The 19,487-nt window shown below is 39.8% G+C and overlaps 1 protein-coding gene across 1 annotated transcript; it reads right to left on the bottom strand.

Moving 5' to 3' along the window:
• Positions 1–388: 388 nt before the first annotated feature.
• Positions 389–12,442, bottom strand: LOC119800985 (chitinase-like protein 3). Its single transcript, XM_038311392.1, has 11 exons — positions 12,418–12,442; positions 11,121–11,150; positions 10,377–10,578; positions 5,954–6,010; positions 5,126–5,291; positions 3,132–3,256; positions 2,833–2,956; positions 2,386–2,571; positions 1,458–1,577; positions 1,239–1,380; positions 389–507 (listed from the first exon to the last, which is right to left on the bottom strand). The coding sequence occupies exons 1-11, from the start codon at positions 12,440–12,442 to the stop codon at positions 389–391; spliced, it is 1,296 nt and encodes a 431-aa protein (XP_038167320.1).
• Between the last annotated feature and the right edge of the window lie 7,045 nt (positions 12,443–19,487).

Raw genomic sequence — 19,487 nt, 5'->3', positions numbered from 1 at the left:
ATTCATTATGCACAAGAATGCTGACAGATAAAAGACTATAAGCTTCATTGCTCTACAACTTCTTAACACATGTCTTCTAGTATCACAGTCCACACAGACACATGGAACTGCTGTTTTCACCTGAATGAAAGAATTCTCCAAACTTACACACACACGAGGAGAGAAATAAAGACTCATGTTCTGAATGCTGATTTTATTTTAGTAATTTAGGGAAGAGCAAGGGAGCTTTACAAAAAGCAAAGGATACCATTCTGTTCAGAGTAATGAGAAAAGCTGAAAGGTGAAGCTCATGCCATGTCCCCTCATCACGGGTGGATTGAAGACAAGGTCCATTTGGGTTTTGTGCAGGGATTAGATTGCATTCAGGCCACACAAGAAGGCATCTTTATTATTCTCTTGGCAAAGAAGGCAGAGATTCCACTGGCTCAGTTGTGTTCTTCTGATTTCTACTCCCACTGTCTAGTGGAGCATTTACCAGATGAAGGTCTGTAGCAGAGACCATGCAACCTGAAAGACAGCACATCAGGATGAGTAGAAACTTTTATTAAAAAAAAAAAACCTTTCCTAGAAGTGAAGTGTGGACAAGATGCACTAGAGAGGAGAGGGCTGATTATCTCATCTTCCTCACATTAGATCAGAAGATTTCTCTATCGTCAGAAGTTGAAAGGGGATGTCATATTGACTCATGTTCTCATGAGATTGCCTGTCTTTGTATCTTTCTTCAATGACACCCTTTCAATTTAATATGTCTTGCTTTATAAATCATATATGATACTACATGCTGATGGAAGCCACATTTACAAAAGCTTCTTATCCAAAAATCTTGTTATAAACAAAAATTAAAAGGTCATTCCAGTAAAAGAACTAAAGTACTCTTAATTCATTCCTGTCCTGTTTCCCCAGGGAGACAGAGAGAGGCAGTGAAGATGCCTTCACAAGGAAGCAGATACGTACAGTGAGAGTCAGTACAGTTTCTAAATGTTCTCACACATTGTGAAATTTAGGAATCCTTGCACGTCCCTTTGATGGTAAGGTAATTCTGTTTCCCTTGAGGAGTGCAAGACAGTAGCATGGAACTTTGGGTACTGGATAGCATCAGGATATTTATCCCACTGGGGATGAGCAATGGGATGAAATGGGAAGATTCTCCCCATGCAAGGATGACACACATGTCAAAGGTGCCTTTGACTCAGAGAAGGGACATGTTTGTACTATTACATAACCCTGCTGTCACTTACTTGCACTGGTCACCTTGAGGGCTTCCTTCACTGTAGAGGTCAGAGGGAACTTGCCCTGGGTACAGAAAGAGCCACTGAAGTCATCCATGCCAAGGGCCCAGATCATGGCACCTCCAAAATTGTTCTGCTGAAGCCACTGGGCCTGGTTCAGGAGAGAGGATAAGAGTCATTTGGATTCTTAATTTTGGGGCCTCTGTACTTCCAAGGGAATGAACATACCTTGATAAGAAAGCTCTTGTCATTGTCATAGCCAACCCACTCATTCCCTTGGTAGGCATAGGGCACTTCCTGAGAGCCATCCCAGTTCTGAGTGGCTCCTTTTGTGAGGAAGGTACAAACCTTTAAAAAGACAAGAGATCAAATTCTTAAAATATTATGCTATGAAAAAAATATATTTTATTTGGTATTCTTTGTGCCTCGTTTTAAAATGAGTGTTATTTGTAATTAAAGACATTGAGTTACATTTTAAGTGGGGCTGAGCAGTATTCCCTGTGAAAGAAAATTCTCTACAGCTAAACTATATCAAAGGTCCATTTTCTTTTTCTTTTTTATTCTTTCTTTTGTTTACATTTTGTTTTTCCCACTTTTTGTTTTACGTACAGTCTAGGTCTGTAGCACACAGTAAGTTTACACTATCATGTCTCCTGCATTTGTGGCCTGAAATATGTTTTCAGGTGTGAGGCATCACAGTTATCAAAACTATTCAATCATAACTTTTCCCCAAACCCTAGTAAATGAACTCAGTCATTTTCACCAAGAAAAGAGCTGGACCACAGAGGAACGCCCAGCTAGTGCTATCTTCAGATGCTCATCCAAGGTTCAGATTTAAGCACTGGATTTAGAGAATCCATGTAGTAAGATACATTCTTTGATATAACTTTCCTCTGTGCTAATGCAGATACACATCAGTATGTGGTCTGTTACATGAAGAAATAGTATTTAATGTTAAGCACTATATATTTGTATGACTGAAGAAGTATAAATTAAAACATTTTATAAATTTGGAAGAACATTTATTAGATTTAGTATGAACTGAAGAGAATGAATGTTCAGATTCAGCTGATTCCAGTCTTCCACCCCTGACACCTGGCTACAGCCCAGTTCTCAGCCTGAAATTGAAACAGCACAGGATGGCCAACCTACTGACCTCATAGTAGGCCAAGATCCCAGATTCCTGTGTGTAGGGACCTTCAGGGCCAGGGCTTGAGGTTGGGGCACCAATTCCATTGTTAGATGGGTCAGTCAGGGAGAAGGTTTGTGCATATGTTGCGAATCCAGCCATAAGCTTCTCAGCTGCAGCTCCATTTTCCACCCAGTACCTCATGATGTAATCCTGAAACACAGCAGGCAATTAAAAGTCCCAGACAGCTGCTGATGACTTGTGGTCATATATGTTAACTTCCCAATAGCACAGATTCTGTGATTAAGGTAGATTTTAGAGGTTTTTCAAAAGCATATATCTAAATTTATTGTGAATGATTTATGACCATCAGTTTGAGAAGCTGTGTATGCTTCTAGTTATTTTTTGTATTAATTTACTCATCATTTAGATTGTTTCTAGTATTATCTGCATTGCATCTTTTCAGGGGCTTACCATATTAAGGAAGACATCGGTGCCAGTGTCAGTTGGGGATTTGTACAGAGGACTGTTTTCTCCAGTGTATCTCTCCTTATAGTCATGAAGATTGTAGGTCATGACCAGGATGTAGTCCAAGAACCTTGAGGGAAAAAAAACTCACAAATAATTTCTGACAGACACTTGCCACACTCATTCAGGAAAAAGACACAATATACAAAACCTGTACACAAAGCACTGGAGCAACAAGATCCCTAAGAGTTAGTGTCCTCTGCCTTAATTCCAAGGGGTGAAGAAAGAGTAAGAGGAGCACTTACCGGGATAGCTGGGGTATCTCATAGGCAGACTCAATGGTGGGAATGATACCCGCTACTGTAGCAGCAATCGTCAGCCTTGGCTTCTTGCTTTGCAGGGATTCTTGCTGAAAAGCTTCAGACATTTCCTACAGAACATTTATGTATACTTCACATTTATTTTGCCTATTCAAATATATTATGCATGTATATATAATTGTATAATAATTAATTAAATGATTTAAATATTTTGTTTTTACCTTACCATGATACCATATAGAGAAACTCATGACAGAGAATAGTCAACAATTTAAAAGATTTCTAATAAACATGGATAATGGAAAATTTTACTATGCCTCATCTCTGTTTATTATTCAGTAATCCAAAATCTAGTTTCCAGGTTTCTTGTTAGATTATCCACAGCCATCACTACACTGAGAACTTTGCAGGCTTTCCATACAGCAAGCTTTTCATGGTGAAGAAAATTATTTGCATTTTTCCAGTATCTGGACTATGCCACAAGACCAGGATTCTATAGCATAAAATGAAGACTTAGAGCAATGCAAAGAGGAAGTTGGTAAAGACTGAGTTACAAATACAATTCAGTTCCAGAGGAAATCAACATGTATTAAGGTCAACTCTGATAATGAAATATTTTGCTATGCAAATCTTTTTCTAACAAAATGTCTACAGACACTGCCATACAGATCAGTGGTCGTTTGAGTAAGACATTTACTGGACAGATATACCAGATAAAAATAGACATTCCGGAAAATACTAAACCCAATCTCTTTGTCTGTGTTTACTATCTTACAAAATATTGTAAGGGTCAAATGGTCAAACCAGAAACATGGGGTTCTCTGTTTCTTCACAAAATGTTTCCCAAGTCCAATAGATACTATGTTATATATTTGTGTACCTAACATCCTACCTCAGTTTCCAACCTTTTCACTTCTTTCTGTCCCTCAGGGTTAATGTCCAAATTCTCACCCTAATGTACACATGTTGGTAAACGTCTTCACTCTCCATAATCTTTCCAACAATTCCACAGTATGGAAAATGAATTCCAAACACTTGGATACACACAAAGTGCCCTGATCAGATGCTATCCATTTTTGCAAACTTATCTTCTACCTCACTCTTTGCTCATATAGATCCCTATATGTCATCCTCTCCTGACCTAAGTGGATAGTCCCTGCATTTGTCAAGACTGAAATAAGGCACCAACATGGGAATTTCTTTCTCTTCCTGTCATATCACAGAATTAGGTAAATACCAGGCGCTGAAATTTTGCTCTTTAGGAAGCTTTATCACATCAGTTATTTCAATGAGCTTGTAAGTGTCGCTATAGTTTCAAGATTCCACCTCAGATATACATTCCCCATATCAAACTATACTCAGTCATCTCAGTTTTGACATTGTCCCAAAATTTTCCATATGCCTTGCTCACTGACAACAAACAGTCTCATAAAATTGTTTCATACATTGAAATCTGCTCTAAGATTGCACTAACAGTTATAACATTCAGTGTCTTTGGGCTCTTGGATGAGTCAGTTTTACACGTTTTCTACTTTAGGTAGTCATTTGTGAAATAAAGATTCAAACTTAGGGTACCTATTTGACAGGTAATGTGAAGATAAATCTTGATTGTTGAAAAGCACACAGAGCAATGCCAAACATATAGCTTATTGCAGTAAGGTATAGTTATACCTAAGGATCTTGGTAATCTTAATATTCTCTAATATTCTCAACTCCAAACTCTTGTTAGAATTTTCTCTGCAACCCTCCTTAGAAAGAACGGATTTTGGAACTGGGTGGTGGTGGTGCACGCCTTTAATCCCAGCACTCCAGAGGCAGAGGTAAATGGATCTCTGTGACTTCAAAGCCAACCTGGTCTAGAAGAGTAAGTTCCAGGACAGGCACCAAAGCTACAGAGAAACCCTGTCTCAAAAAAACAACAAAAAAGAAGTACAGATATCGTATCTTCTAGGCTCAACCCACTTTTACCTTTTACTCACCTGTACCAGGACAGTGAAGAGATGCTTGTCCTTAGCAGGGCTCCCAGGAGACCCAGGGTACTGCCAGTCTAGGTTCAGCCCATCAAATCCATACTGGCGCAGGAAGACAATAACTGAATTGATGAAAGTCTTGCGGAACTCAGGAGTGGACACCATGTATGAGAAACTGAGGCACACATACAAAAAAGCGTAAGACCATGATATAGGCACATTTGAATTAAACCCATTAATAACTCAACTTCTGCCTCTAAACACCTCCTGTGACATTCCTGGTTTTCACCCTGCCTCCTTCCACAATTGTGCCTCTTCTCAGACATAGTACCTTAGCACAGTTTCCTTGCCTCTACTCTAATAATTTCCAAATTGCCTGTGGTATTTTCACCAAGCAGATATCTGAACTAACCAGGTTTTCATCAAATGCCTTCCAAATATAGGGACACTAAAGAAGTCTTCTTATCCATAAGCTTCCCTTTCATTCCTCTTCTCCAGAAGACAAAAAAAAAAAAAAAAAACAAATGGAAAGACAATGATCACATCTCAGTTCATGACAGTTGTAAGAACAGGCTGTTTGGAAGGCACTAACTCACAGCTCAGAAGATGCTGTCAATTTGCGTAATTCCAAACTTAAATACACGAGAGCCAGAGTAGCCTTTCCAATATCTTCCACTTACCATTTAGTCTCTAGTAAAAGATTTAATTGAGTTTCAAATCTCATGAAATGACATCCTTAATAGCCATGCTAATATGGTGAAGTAACAGAACACATACAGACCTGAGCTGGTTTGCTTTCAAAGTAATTGGGCCAGAGACTCTGAACATATCACTTACGGGGCAGTTCCAGTATTGCTGCCTCCAACAGCCAGGAGAGTGATCAGCTCATTGTTCCTTTAAGGCAAAGGTTAAAGATGAGAAATTTCATAGTCTGTGGATTTCTCATTTTTAAAATAGTACTGTTATCTGTAATATAGCTCCTGCAATTCATTGCTATCTGACATAACCCAACATACTATAGGTCAATAGTATTATATGACTGAAATATGAGTATGTGTATATGTGTCTGAAATATGATCCAAATTCCTTGTGATATAATTCAGTTTTCAATCTTATTTTCTGGAAATATATCTTCGTATAACAAAAAAGTAAAATTAACCCCCATTTTACTCTTCCACAGTTAATTTTGTTAATTTTCAAATACTTCCGTGTTATCTGACACTTGGCTCCTGAACCAGAAGGGTGAGCATCATATGCTGCTGGCTTGCTTGAAATAATGTCTTATCCACATGCATAACAAGGAAGCTGCACTTCTGTGCCACACCATATGCAGAAACAATTTAAAATAGAAAGAAAGGCATACATATAAGATTTAACTTCATCAAATAATTGCAAGAATGCAATGGAAAGCTCTGTAGTACTGTGCGTGATTTCTCACAATATGAAATCAAAACAAAGGCAACAAATCAAAAATAAACAGTGCAACTGAATCTGCAAGGCAAGGGAGAAAAATGGAAGCAACGTAATAAAGGCTGAAGTTTGGAATGGAAGAAAATATTTGTAAACTATACATGTAATAAAAATTAATATAAAATGATGTGAGGAACATTCAGTATTCAATTTAGAAAAGGAAAGGCAGTCCCTCTTCATCTACCATCTGTAAACTCTTATCCTTTTTAGTTTTCTGGAGCTACAGTTCCCATTCAAAAATCAGGACAGACCCTGTCAGGCAGACCTTCAACACTCAAAACCTATAAACTTCCCTTTCTTCCATAGCTCACTTGAACTGAGACATGCAAGATTGAGTAAGTCTATCCCTACAAACTTCATTTTTGTAAGCCATTCCTTAACTCTGAAGAATGCTGGAGATTACCCACACTAGTGGCCCAGCCCATCCCAGAACAGAAAACACTTCATGCCCACTCCCATGGCTTTTCCCCATAACTATCTGTGTGTTTCAACATGTTGAAGAGTATTGACTGAATGCAATCATGAAAACATAGCAAATAAGAGCAATAATAGACAAAGACAGTTGCAAAAAAGAGCCTCTGCACACACACAAAATAAAACTACTGGAGCAACGGAAGGGCATCCTGCAGAATGAGAGAAAACATTTGCTAGACATCCTTCTATTAGGTGATTAGTGACTATAAAGGACAAGCGAAAAGAAACTGAATTTGAAGAAAATCAAACAAGCTAATTAACCCATGAATATGGAAGTAAGTGGGGAATATTCAAAAAAAAAGTTTACAAAGAGCCAGGAAACACTTAAAGAAATGATCGTCATCTTTAGCCACCAGGAAATGTAGATGAAAACTGCTCTGTGCTAGAGCAGTAGTGGTGCAAAGCTGGTGGAGTAAACACCCATATCTGATTTTATTTAGGTCCACTCCATTAGATGAAATTTAGCCCCAACACGCTCAGGTGGCCAAGAACCTGAGACCAGAAAGGTGTGAAAAAAGAACAAATCAAACACCACTGTTTTGCTAAAGGAATAAAGCCACAAACAACTAAAAACATTCTCTTTTTTGTTTTTTTGTTTTTTTTTTTTTTTGAGACAGGGTTTCTCTGTGGCTTTGGAGCCTGTCCTGGAACTAGCTCTTGTAGACCAGGCTGGCCTCGAACTCACAAAGATCCGCCTGCCTCTGCCTCCCAAGTGCTGGGATTAAAGGCGTGCGCCACTACCGCCTGGCCTTCTAAAAACATTCTGATGTACTTATTGAGCAGTGCCTTGTTCAGTCATCATCAGAGAAGCTTACTCCTACAGTAGATGGGATCAAATACAGAGACCCACAGCTCGACAATCTGCAAAGGGTGAGAGACTTGGAATATGCAGTTCTGTGTGGGATGTTTTCATCACATCCCTCCCCTCCCACACCCCCAGAGTAAGGAGCCCTGCAGAAGAAGAGGCAGACAGATTGTAGGAGGCAGAGGGGATGAAGGACACCAAGGCAGAATTCCAATGTCCTCTAAACACAGCAGGACTAACAGAGACAGGCAGCATGCTCAGAGACTACACAGGTCTGCAACAGATGGGGTCTCAGCCCTGAAAGGAGAGGTGGGCACGAGTCCCCTTTCCTATCCCAGAAACTATCTCCAGTCAATAAATACTCACAAATGAAAACTTAGTTTTCTCCAACAGAGACTCACTGGGGCTGCAAACCACTGTTAAAGGCAGGCCCAATGTACATCAGTAGATGGTAAATACACAATGAATTCAACAGCATATTTGGAGGTACTTTGGCTCATAATGTTTTGTCATGGCCTTTTTACCCCTACAGGTCATTGGCATACATAATATACAGTGCCTGGCTTTGGGGTTTAACAATGTTCCTATGTGTAAGTATGCATGTGTCTCCATCTGTATGTGATTCTGGAGTTTTCTCTTTGGTTCTTCCTTATTTTTTTTCTTCTATTGCGGTTTGTTTCTTTCTGTCTTATCTTTATTTTGTACTTCTATTATTACCTATATGTTTTTTGATTTGTAACCAGAGTTTGAAATGGTTTGGATTCAGATGAGAGGGAAGGTAACATGACCTTATAGGACAAAAAGTAGGGAAAACCAGACTAGGAATGTGTTGTATGAAAAAAAAAATCTACTTATATGAAAAGAAAATTTAATAAAAGGAGGCTGCTCAGAAAATTCAGAATGATTGTCATTAAATTGTCAAAAATCCACAAATGATGGCTTTATCTAGCACAATAAAGAAACTGAGCACTGCCGGTGTGTATGTAGATTACTGCAGTCAGTCTAAAATTCAGTTTGATGAGCCACAACATTTCTATGAATGTGTCTTAAATAGGCTAGTTCTCACTGCAGAGACAGTCTCACATTCTTTTTCCTGAAACTCTACCCTCAAAAGCTACATAAAAGAATGCCTTCACATTCCCATGAAGTGACAAATATATATGGAAAATATTGTACATTTTAGGCAGCTGTATAGAAAAAGTAAACTATGAAACTCCCAGAAAACGCATGAAGGTGAAAAACTACTGAGAGGAGTAACCCAGGTAGGAAAAGCAAGACAAAAGTAACATTCTCTCTTTTACATGCTGATATAACTCTTTATCTTCCTATTTTTAGTATTCATGCCTTAGGGACCCAAGAGAAGAGAAAGGGAGCGGTTTGGATAGGTGACTAATGCAGGAACAACAGTACCATGAAGATTAGACAGCTGTGAAGAGGAATAGACATGTGATGTAAAGCTTTCAGCAGGGAGATGGGTGTAGGTTGAGAAAAGAAGAGGAAACACAGAGGAAAGAGCATCAAGGAAAATGAAGTGTTATGACAAAGTTACTATGCAACCAACTATTGATAAACACAGTTAAACCCTGGAAGGGAATTTGTGTAGGAGGTTCTTCTGTTCATGTGTTGCTTTCATTGGTTAATGAATAAAGAAACTGCCTTGGGCCTGATAGGGCAGAACTTAGGAAGGTGGAGAAGACAGAATTGAATGCTGGGAAGAAGGGCAGAGTGAGAGAAGCCATGGATCTTCTGCCTGAGATGGACGCTGGTTAGAATCTTGCCAGTAAGCCACAGTCACGTGGCAATACACAGATTAATAGAAATGGGTTCATTAAGATGTAAGAATTAGCCAATAAGAAACTGGAGCTAATGGGCCAAGCAGTGTTTTAATGAGTACAGTTTCTGTGTGGTTACTTGGGGTGTAAGCTAGCCGGATGGCCGGGACAAACAAAGGGTTCCCTCCAACAGGAAATAAAAACAGAAGTCCTACAAGATGAAGCAGTGCATGAACAGACAATGAATCATTTAAAAAAAACACTCCAAGTGCGAGAACCCCTCTACAAGAGCCACTGATAGAAGTGACCACAGAGGCTGCAAAATAGTACCAATTCTTACCAAAGCTCTTGGTTTCATTTCTGAAACTATATGAAGAGACGGTAAAGCTAGGGGAAAAAAAGAAAGTCTACAAAATCATGATCAGAAAAAAAAAATACCAATAATATGAGGATGGGTTCCAGAATACCTAACCAAGAAATTAATCAATAAAGAGAAAATGGGTGTATAGGGATACATGCTAGTCATGTCCTGGACCATTCATTCCAGGACATAGACAATATGTAAAGGTTAGTTATGTGTAGTAAATATACACAGTCTCAATCAATTAAAATATGGAGACAAAGGCATTGGCTAGGTCCACACATCAAAAATTGCTTCTGATGCACATTTAAGAAGAATTGATTGGTGACAACTATTGACACCATAGACACCAAACAGATCATACTTCCCTTCTCTGACCTGTCTTTCAGGGTATGTAAAATTTGGTAGTCAGTCAAGTCACTGTTTTTTCCTGGGGTGATCCTGTTGTTCTGAATCTCCGCAAAGGCATAGATGAGGTGAGAACACAAGCAGGGGTCAATATCACCAACACTGAACCTGCCCAGTCCTGGCCTGTCCTGGGCCGCATTGTCGTAGTAGCACATCAGCTGGTAGGAAGAACCTGTGGGATGTGAAGAGTAAGAACAGCAGTATGCAACAGGTGACAGTGGGGTCTGCTGACATTTGTCCCTTCCTCTTACCCTTCCTGTATCTCAGGTACCTTTTATCTCTGAGAACCAGATTGTGTGAAGACTCTTGAGCATGAGTCCAGGGTTTCTAACTCAAGCACCAGGCACTCACTGAGTTTTGTTATTTAGAGTTGGTAGAGGCCCGTGTTCAGAGTTTACATGAACATAGGAGCTCAGTAAGAATTCATGCTCACCATTCCCGAGAAGCTCTACAGTTACCAGTTCCTTAACACTCAGAGGGAAACACTGCTGAAGACAACACAGATGGCCGAACTAAGAGTCATTCCTTAATGAGAACCCATCCCTTTCCCTGGTTGATTTATCTCCTCACTATTTTACAAGTGCACTGATATGATGGTATAATTTTTAAAGCATACAAAACAAGCAGACACGTGTTGTAAAAATAAATTATATAATTTGAGGCTCATGGGAGGAAAAGGTTTGTCAACAAAATGAGGTGACATCACTAACTTACCCAGCTGGGCATTCAGCAGAAGTGCCAGAGCTAGAGAGAGAGAACAAATGTTTACTCAGAGGCAGCAGTAGGAATCCCTAGGAGCTCTGAGAAATCTGGGCAATCCTACCAGCTGTAGACTGATATTATACAGATAAAACTTCACATATGTACAAGGGTGGCCTTTTCAATTAACATACATTTATTTCCCTCTACTCTTTATGAATTCAGAAAACATGCAAATACATCCCTGTTCCTTCTTCTGTGTCATAATTGAGGATTTTTTCAGAAATAAACTGTCTATACTAGCAACATGCACTAAAATTTCTACAAATTTATTCTCCTCTGTGACTCAATATTCAGAAATACCTGGTCTGCCAGAGCCAGACTGAATCCAGACTTCCAACACCTGAGGTATACTCAAGCATAAAAAAAATACCACCTGTAGATATTTTTTGAATCATCTTTGAAAATTCTTTCCCACAGGTAAAATTATATGAAGAGCCACATACCTATTATGAGCTTCAAAAAACAATCCTTGGAATTTTTTAATGGGTTTTATTTTTATTTTGAGTTTTGGGTTTAAACTGGCAATCTCACTATTAGCCCAGACTTTCTTGCAACATTGAACCTTCTAACTGTGCCTCTTGACCGATAAGATGACAGGCATCAATCATTACCATGCTAACAAACCACTTGTACTCTAAATCACTTACAAATTGAGCTTATAATAATTTGAATATATTCTGAATTTTAACAGATTTGGTAAACAAATTTAGAACAACAGGCAGATTTTCAGTGGCATGGCATAAATAACTACTAACACAATCTCTTTGAATGACTACATTCCACAATATTGGAACTTTTACATCATCAATGCGGCAAAATAATTTAAGGACAAATGAGAAAAATATTCTGCAACATAAGGGGCAAAGAACACATGGTTAGCTCTAGCTTCTCCCAATCATTTTCATCTGTGTAGAACTCTAGTTTCAAGACACTAACAGATGCATAAGCACAACTCCAAAGTTAGGCAAGAGGTAAACCAAGAGGAGCAGAGAGAATGATTGGCTGCACCAAGGAGAAAAGAGCACATGTGTTGCACATGAATGAGACTTTCTGCTAGGCTGTGGCATTGACATCAAAGAAGAAGTGTCACAATAGCCCATGGTGGAAGAGCATGAGAAATCCTGGTTAACGAAGAGAAAAGTTAATTCATTAAAGCACAACAGAACTGAGATATGCTCCTTTGTTGTCAGATCATGCTGCAAAAGAAAACCAGGCAAGACTGAGGCTCTATATCTGATTGCTAACTCACCTGTGACAAGAATGAGCCAGGCCATGATGCCTTCAGGGCTGACACAGCAGAGCCTCTGCTGCTTTTTTTTTATACATTTGGGAGCCGGGTTATCACTGATTTTCCAGATAGAAAGTAAAAACACTGGGTTTTTGTGTGGCTAATCAGTAAATCCAGAGATCTACATATAATCTGTCTCAGCTCCTTCAGTATCTAACCACCATCACCACCTTTCCTGCCCTTTATTGGAAAACAATGCCATATCTCCTTGCATTACAGTGGGTAAAATAGTCTTAGAAAACACACATTCATTCAGTATCTTCAGGGCAGGGGTCTGTCACATAACACCTGCTCAAATATAACATTAAAGTTTTGTTGTGCAGGTATTTCATATCTGGCATCAAATCTTATTCTTTTTTGGTTTATTTTATTATATTTAAAATTTCCACCTCCTCCCCTTCTCCTCCTCCTTCCCTCCCTTCCCCTCCACCCATACCCCCCCTCTCTCCCTCTCCAGGCCAAGGAGCCATCGGGGTTCCCTACTCTATGTTTAGACCAAGGTCCACCCAACTCCCCCCAGGTCCAGGAAGGTGATCAACCTAGCTGAGAAGGCTCCCACAGAGCCCATCCATGCAGAAGAATCAAAGCCCAGCACTATTGTCCTTGGCTTCTCAGTCAGTCTCCACCTTCGGCCACATTCAGAGAGTCCGGTTTGGTCTCATGTTCCATCAGTCCCATTCCATCTGGAGTTGGTGATCTCCCATTAGTTCTGTCCCACCATCTCCATGGGTGAACAGACCCCTCACGGTCCTGACTTTCTTTCTCATGTTCTCCCTCCTTCTGCTCCTCATCAGGACCTTGGGAGCTCAGTCCGGTGCTCCAATGTGGGGCTCAGTCATTTTCTTCATCTATTGCCATGTGGAGGTTCTATGGTGATATGCAAGAAATTCATCAGTATGGCTATAGGAACTGGCCTTTGCAGGCTCCCTCTCCTCAGCTGCCCAAGGAACTAGCTGGGGGCATCTCCCTGGAAACCCGGGAACCCTCTAGAGTCAAGTCTCTTGACAACCCTCAGATGGCTCCCTAAATTAAGATATATGCTTCCCTGCTCCCATATCAACCCTTCCTGTATCCCAAGCATCCCATTCCTCTGAGCTCCCCCCATTCTTCCCTTCACGCTTTTCTCTCCCCATCTTCCCTTGGCCCCATCTCGCCCCACCCTCAAGTTCAAAATTTTTGCACAGCGATTGTGTCTACTTCCAATATCCAGGAGGATTACTATATGTTTTTCTTTGGGTTCACCTTCTTATAATCTTCTCAAGGATCAAGAATTATAGGCTCGATGTCCTTTAATTGTGGCTAGAAACTGATTATGAGTGAGTACATCCCATGTTCATCTTTTTGGGTCTGGGATACCTCACTCAGAATAGTGTTTTCTATTTCCATCCATGTGCATGCAAAATTCAAGATGTCATTGTTTTTTACCGATGAGTAGTATTCTAACATGTATATATTCCACAGTTTCTTCATCCATTATTTCACGGAAGGGCATCTAGGTTGTTTCCAGGATCTGGCTATTAAAAATAATGCTGCTATGAACATAGATGAGCAAATGCTTTTGTAGTATGATTGGGCATCTCTTGAGTAAATTCTCAAGAGTGGAATTACTGGATCCTGGGGTAGGTTGATCCCGAATTTCCTGAGAAACCTCCACACTGCTTTCCAAAGTGGTTGCACAAGTGTGCATTCCCACCAGCAATGGATAAGTGTACCCCTTGCCCCACAGCCTCTCCAGCAAAGGTTATCATTGGTGTTTTGGATTTTAGCCAATCTGACAGGTGTAAGATGGTATCTCAAAGTTGTTTTGATTTGCATTTCCCTGATAGCTAAGGAGGTTAAGCATGATCTTAAGTGTCTTTTGGCCATTTGAACTTCGTCTGTTGAGAATTCTCTGTTCAGTTCAGTGCCCCATTTTTTAATTGGGTTAATGAGCATTTTAAAGTCTAGTCTCTTGAGTTCCTTATATATTTTAGAGATCAGACCTTTGTCAGTTGCAGGGTTGGTGAAGATCTTTTCCTAGTCAGTAGGCTGCCTTTGTGTCTTAGTGACAGTGTCCTTTGCTTTACAGAAAAGGCTGCTCAGCTTCAGGAGGTCCCATTTATTCAATGTTACCCTTAATGTCTGTGCAGCTGGGGTTATACGTAGGAAGTGGTCTCCTGTGCCCATTTGTTGTAGAGTACTTCCCACTTTCTCCTCTATCAAGCTCAGTGTGTTCAGATTAATATTGAGGTCTTTAATCCATTTGGACTTGAGTTTTGTGCATGGTGATAGATATGGATCTACTTTCATTCTTCTACAGGTTGACATCCAGTTATGCCAGCACCATTTGTTGAAGATGCCCTCTTTCTTCCATTGTGTACTTTTGGCTCCTTTATCAAAAATCAGGTGTTCATAGGTTTGTGGTTTAAGATCCGGGTCTTCTATACGATTCCATTTGTCGACATCTCTGTTTTTATGACAATACCAAGCTGTTTTCAATACTGTAGCTCTGTAATAGAGTTTGAAGTCAGGGATGGTAATGCCTTCAGAAGTACCTTTATTGTATAAGATTGTTTTGGCTATCTTGGGTTTCTTGTTTTTCCATATAAAGTTGATTATTGTCCTCTCAATATCTGTGAAGAATTTTGATGGGACCTTGATGGGATTGGATTGAATCTATACATTGCTTTTAGTAGAATTGCCATTTTTACTATGTTGATCCTTCCAATCCATGAGCAAGGGAGATCCTTTCATTTTCTGGTATCCTCTTCAATTTCTTTCTTCAAAGACTTACAGTTCTTGTCATATAAATCCTTCACTTCCTTGGTGAATTACTGCCAGATATCTTATGCAATTTGTGGCTATTGTGAAAGGTGAAGCTTCTCTGATTTCCCTCTCTGCTTCCTTATCCTTTGTGTATAGGAGGGCAACTGATTTTTTGGAGTTGATCTTGTATCCTGCCACGTTACTGAAGGAGTTTATCAGCTGTAGGAGTTCTTTGGTGGAGTTTTTCGGGTCGCTTATGTGCACTATCATATCATCTGCAAATAATGAAAGTTTAACTTCTTCCTTTCCAATTCGAATCCCCTTGATCCCCTTGTGTTGTCTTATTGCTATTGCTAGAACTTCAAGCACTATATTGAAGAGATAAGGAGAGAGTGGACAGCCTTGTCGTGTTCCTGAATTTAGTGGGATGGCCTTGAGTTTCTCTCCATTTAATTTGATGTTAGCTGTCGGCTTGCTGTAAATAGCCTTTATTACATTTAGGAGTGACCCTTGCATCCCTAATCTCTCCAAGACCTTTATCATAAAGGGGTGTTGAATTTTGTCAAATGCTTTTTCAGCATCTAACGAAATGACCATATGGTTTTTTTCCTTCAGTTTATTTATATGATGGATTACATTGATAGATTTTCATATGTTGAACCAGCCCTGCATCTCTGGGATGAAGCCTACTTGATCGTAGTGGATAATTTTTCTAATGTGTTCTTGGATTTGGTTTGTCAGTATTTTATTGAGAATTTTTGCGTCAATGTTCATGAGTGAGATTGGCCTGTAATTCTCTTTCTTGGTTGAGTCTCTGTGTGGTTTAGGTATCAGGGTAACTGTAGCTTCATAAAAGGAATTTAGCAGTGACTCTTGTGTTTCTATATTATGAAATACCTTAAGGAGTATAGGTATTAGGTCTTCTTGGAAGTTCTGGTAGAATTCTGCATTGAAACCATCTGGTCCTGGGCTCTTTTTGGTTGGGAGGTTTTTGATAACAGTTTCTTATTCTTCACGACTAACAGGACTATTTAGAGCATTTACTTGGTCCTGGTTTATCTTTGGTATATGGTACTTATCTAAAAACTGTCCATTTCTTTTACGTTTTCCAATTTTGTGGCATACAATTTTGTGGATCTAATGATTCTCTGAATTTTCTCTGTGTCTGTGGTTATGTCCCCCTTTTCATTTCTGATCTTATTAATTTGTGTGTTCTCTCTCTGCTGTTTGATTAGTTTGGATAGGGGTTTGTCAATCTTGTTGATTTTCTCCAAGAACCGGCTTTTCGTTTTATTGATTTTTTGGACTGTTTTCTGTGTTTCTATTTTGTTGATTTCTGTTCTCAGTTTGATTATTTCCAGTCTTCTACTCCTCCTAGGTGAGTCTGCTTCTTTTTTTTTTCCAGAGCTTTCAGGTGTGCTGTTAAGTCACCAATGAGTGCTTTCTCCAATTTCTTTAAGTGGGCACTTAGTGCTATGAACTTTCCTCTTAGCACTGCTTTCATAGTGTCCCATAAGTTTGAGTATGTTGTGTCTTTGTTTTCATTAAATTTAAGGAAGACTTTAATTTCTTTCTTATTTCTTCCTTGACCCAGGTGTGGTTCAGTAGTTGACTGTTCAGTTTCCATGAGTTTGTGGGCTTTCTGGGGGTAGCATTGTTGTTGATTTCTAATTTTAATCCATGGTGATCCAATAAGACACAGGTGGTTACTAATATTTTTTGTAACTCTGGAAGTTTGCTTTGTTACCAAGTATAAGGTCAACATTCGAAAAGGTTCCATGAGCTGAGAGAAGAAGGTATATTCTTTCCTATTTGGGTGGAATGTTCTATAGATGTCTGTTAAGTCCATTTGGTTCATTACCTCATTAAGTCTTTCAATTCTCTGTTAGGTTTCTGTCAAATTGACCTGTTCATTGGTGAGAGAGGAGTCTTGAAGTCTCCAACTATTAGTGTGTGTCGTTTGATGGCTGCCTTGAGTTCTAGAAGTGTTTCTTTTACATAAGTGGGAGCTTTTATATTAGGGGCATAGATATTCAGGATTGAGACTTCATTCTGAAGGATTTTTCCTGTTATGAGTATAAAGTGTCCCTTTCCATCTCTTCTGATTGATTTTAGTTTGAAGTCACCTTTGTTAGAAATTAGTATGGCCACACCGGCTTGTTTCTTAGGTCCATTTGCTTGATAAACCTTTTCCCAACCCTTTACTCTGAGTAGGTGTCTGTCTTTGTGGTTGAGGTGTGTATCTTGTAAACAGCAGAATATTGGATCCTGTTTTTGTATCCAATATCTTAGTCTGTGCTTTTTTTATAGGTGAATTGAGTCCATTGATATTAAGTGATATTAATGACCAGTGGTTGTTAACTCCAGTCATTTTTTGTAGTAGAGTTTGTGTGTTTCCCTTCTTCTAGTTATGCTGGTGAAGGGTTGCTAGATGCCTGAGTTATTGTGGGTGTTGTTGGACTCCTTGGTTTGTGATTTTCCTTCGATTACTTTCTGCAAGGCTGGATTTGTTGCTCCATATTGTTTAAATCTGTTTTTGTCCTGGAATATCTTGTTTTATCCATCGATGGTGAATGCAAGCTTTGCTGGGTATAGTAGTCTAGGCTTGCATCCATGTTCCCTTAGTGTCTGTAGCACATCTATCTAGGCTCTTCCGGCTTTCATGGTTTCCATTGAGAAATCAGGTGTAATTCTGATAGGTTTCCCTTTATATGTTACTTGACCTTTTTCCTTTGCAGCTCTTAATATCTGTTCTTTATTCTGTATGTTTTGTGTTTTGATTATTATATGGCATGGGGATGCTTTCTTTTGATCCAGTCTATTCGGTGTTCTGTAGGCTTCTTGTACCTTCATAGGAACATCCTTCTTTAGGTTGGGGAAGTTTTCTTCTATAATTTTGTTGAATATGTTTTCTGGGCCTTTGAGTTGTAATTCTTCTCCTTCTTCTACCCCAATTATTTTTAGGTTTGATCTTTTCATGGTGTCCCAGATTTCCTGGATGTTTTGTATTAAGAATTTGTTAGATTTGTTTAGTTCTTTAATCTGTGAATTTATTTCCTCTATAGTATCTTCAGAGTCTGAGATTCTTTCTTCCATCTCTTGTATTCTGTTGGAAATACTTGTCTCTGAAGTTTCTGTTCATTTACTCAGAATTTCCATTTCCAGTCTTCCCTCAGATTGTGTTTTCTTCATTACCTCCATTTCATTTATCGGGTCTTGTACTGTTTCCCTTACCTGTTTGGTTGCTTTTTCTTGTTTTTCTTGTTTTTCTTGGGTATCTTTGAGAGATTTATTTATTTTGTCTACCTTTTTGTTTGTCATCTCCATTTCTTTATGGCAGTTTTTTACCTCCTATTTAAGGTCCTCTATTATTTTCATAAAGTACTTTTTAAGGTCGGTTTCTTCTATATCTTCTGGAGTAGGGTGTTCAATTCTTGTTGTTCCGGGATGTCTGGATTCTGGTGATGTCATGGTGCCTTTCAAGTTGTTGGAGGAGTTCTTGCATTGGCATCTCCCTATCTCTTCCTTCAAATGGAGCCGGGAGGTGCTTGTTGTCTTAGACCAATCTTTGCTGTGACTGAATCTGGTTGGATCTCCTCAGTGCCCGAGCAGGAGCTATTCCTTGCTGCACAATCTGAAGAAGCCTGCACTCCCTTGCAGGAATTCTCAGACCTGCCTGGAGGCCAGAGTCTGACCCCTTTGGGTGGATGGCCTTAGTACAGGAGCAGGACACCTGAATACACTAGGGAAGGCTTGGGAGAGGCAGGGACATGAGAAACAAAGACAAGCCTGCAGTGGGAGCTGGGGAGGGGTTCTGTGCTCTCTTCCAGGGCAGGTTGCCCCAGAATCGCACTCACTCACCAGTCCAGATGGAACTCCACTGCACAGGATCAGGGAATCCTGGCAGCCCAGGGATGCTGCCCAGACAAAAGGGCCAAGGTGGGGGCAGGGCAGGATGGAATATCACACAGCGAACCTAGCAGCACAATCTGAAGGAGCCCGCACTCCCTTGCAGGAATTCTCAGACCTGCCTGGAGGCCAGAGTCTGACCCCTTTGGGTGGATGGCCTTAGTACAGGAACAGGACACCTGAATACACTAGGAAAGGCTTGGGAGAGGCAGGGACATGAGAAACAAAGACAAGCCTGCAGTGGGAGCTGGGGAGGGGTTCTGTGCTCTCTTCCAGGGCAGGTTGCCCCAGGGTCGCACTCACTCACCAGTACAGATGGAACTCCACTGCACTCAAATCTTATTATTTTTTAATAATTAATTTTTTCATTTAGTTTA

The sequence above is a fragment of the Arvicola amphibius genome, chromosome 14 (genome assembly GCF_903992535.2).
Source record: "Arvicola amphibius chromosome 14, mArvAmp1.2, whole genome shotgun sequence".
NCBI lineage: Eukaryota > Metazoa > Chordata > Mammalia > Rodentia > Cricetidae > Arvicola > Arvicola amphibius.
This window is presented reverse-complemented; position numbering and strand designations above follow the sequence as displayed.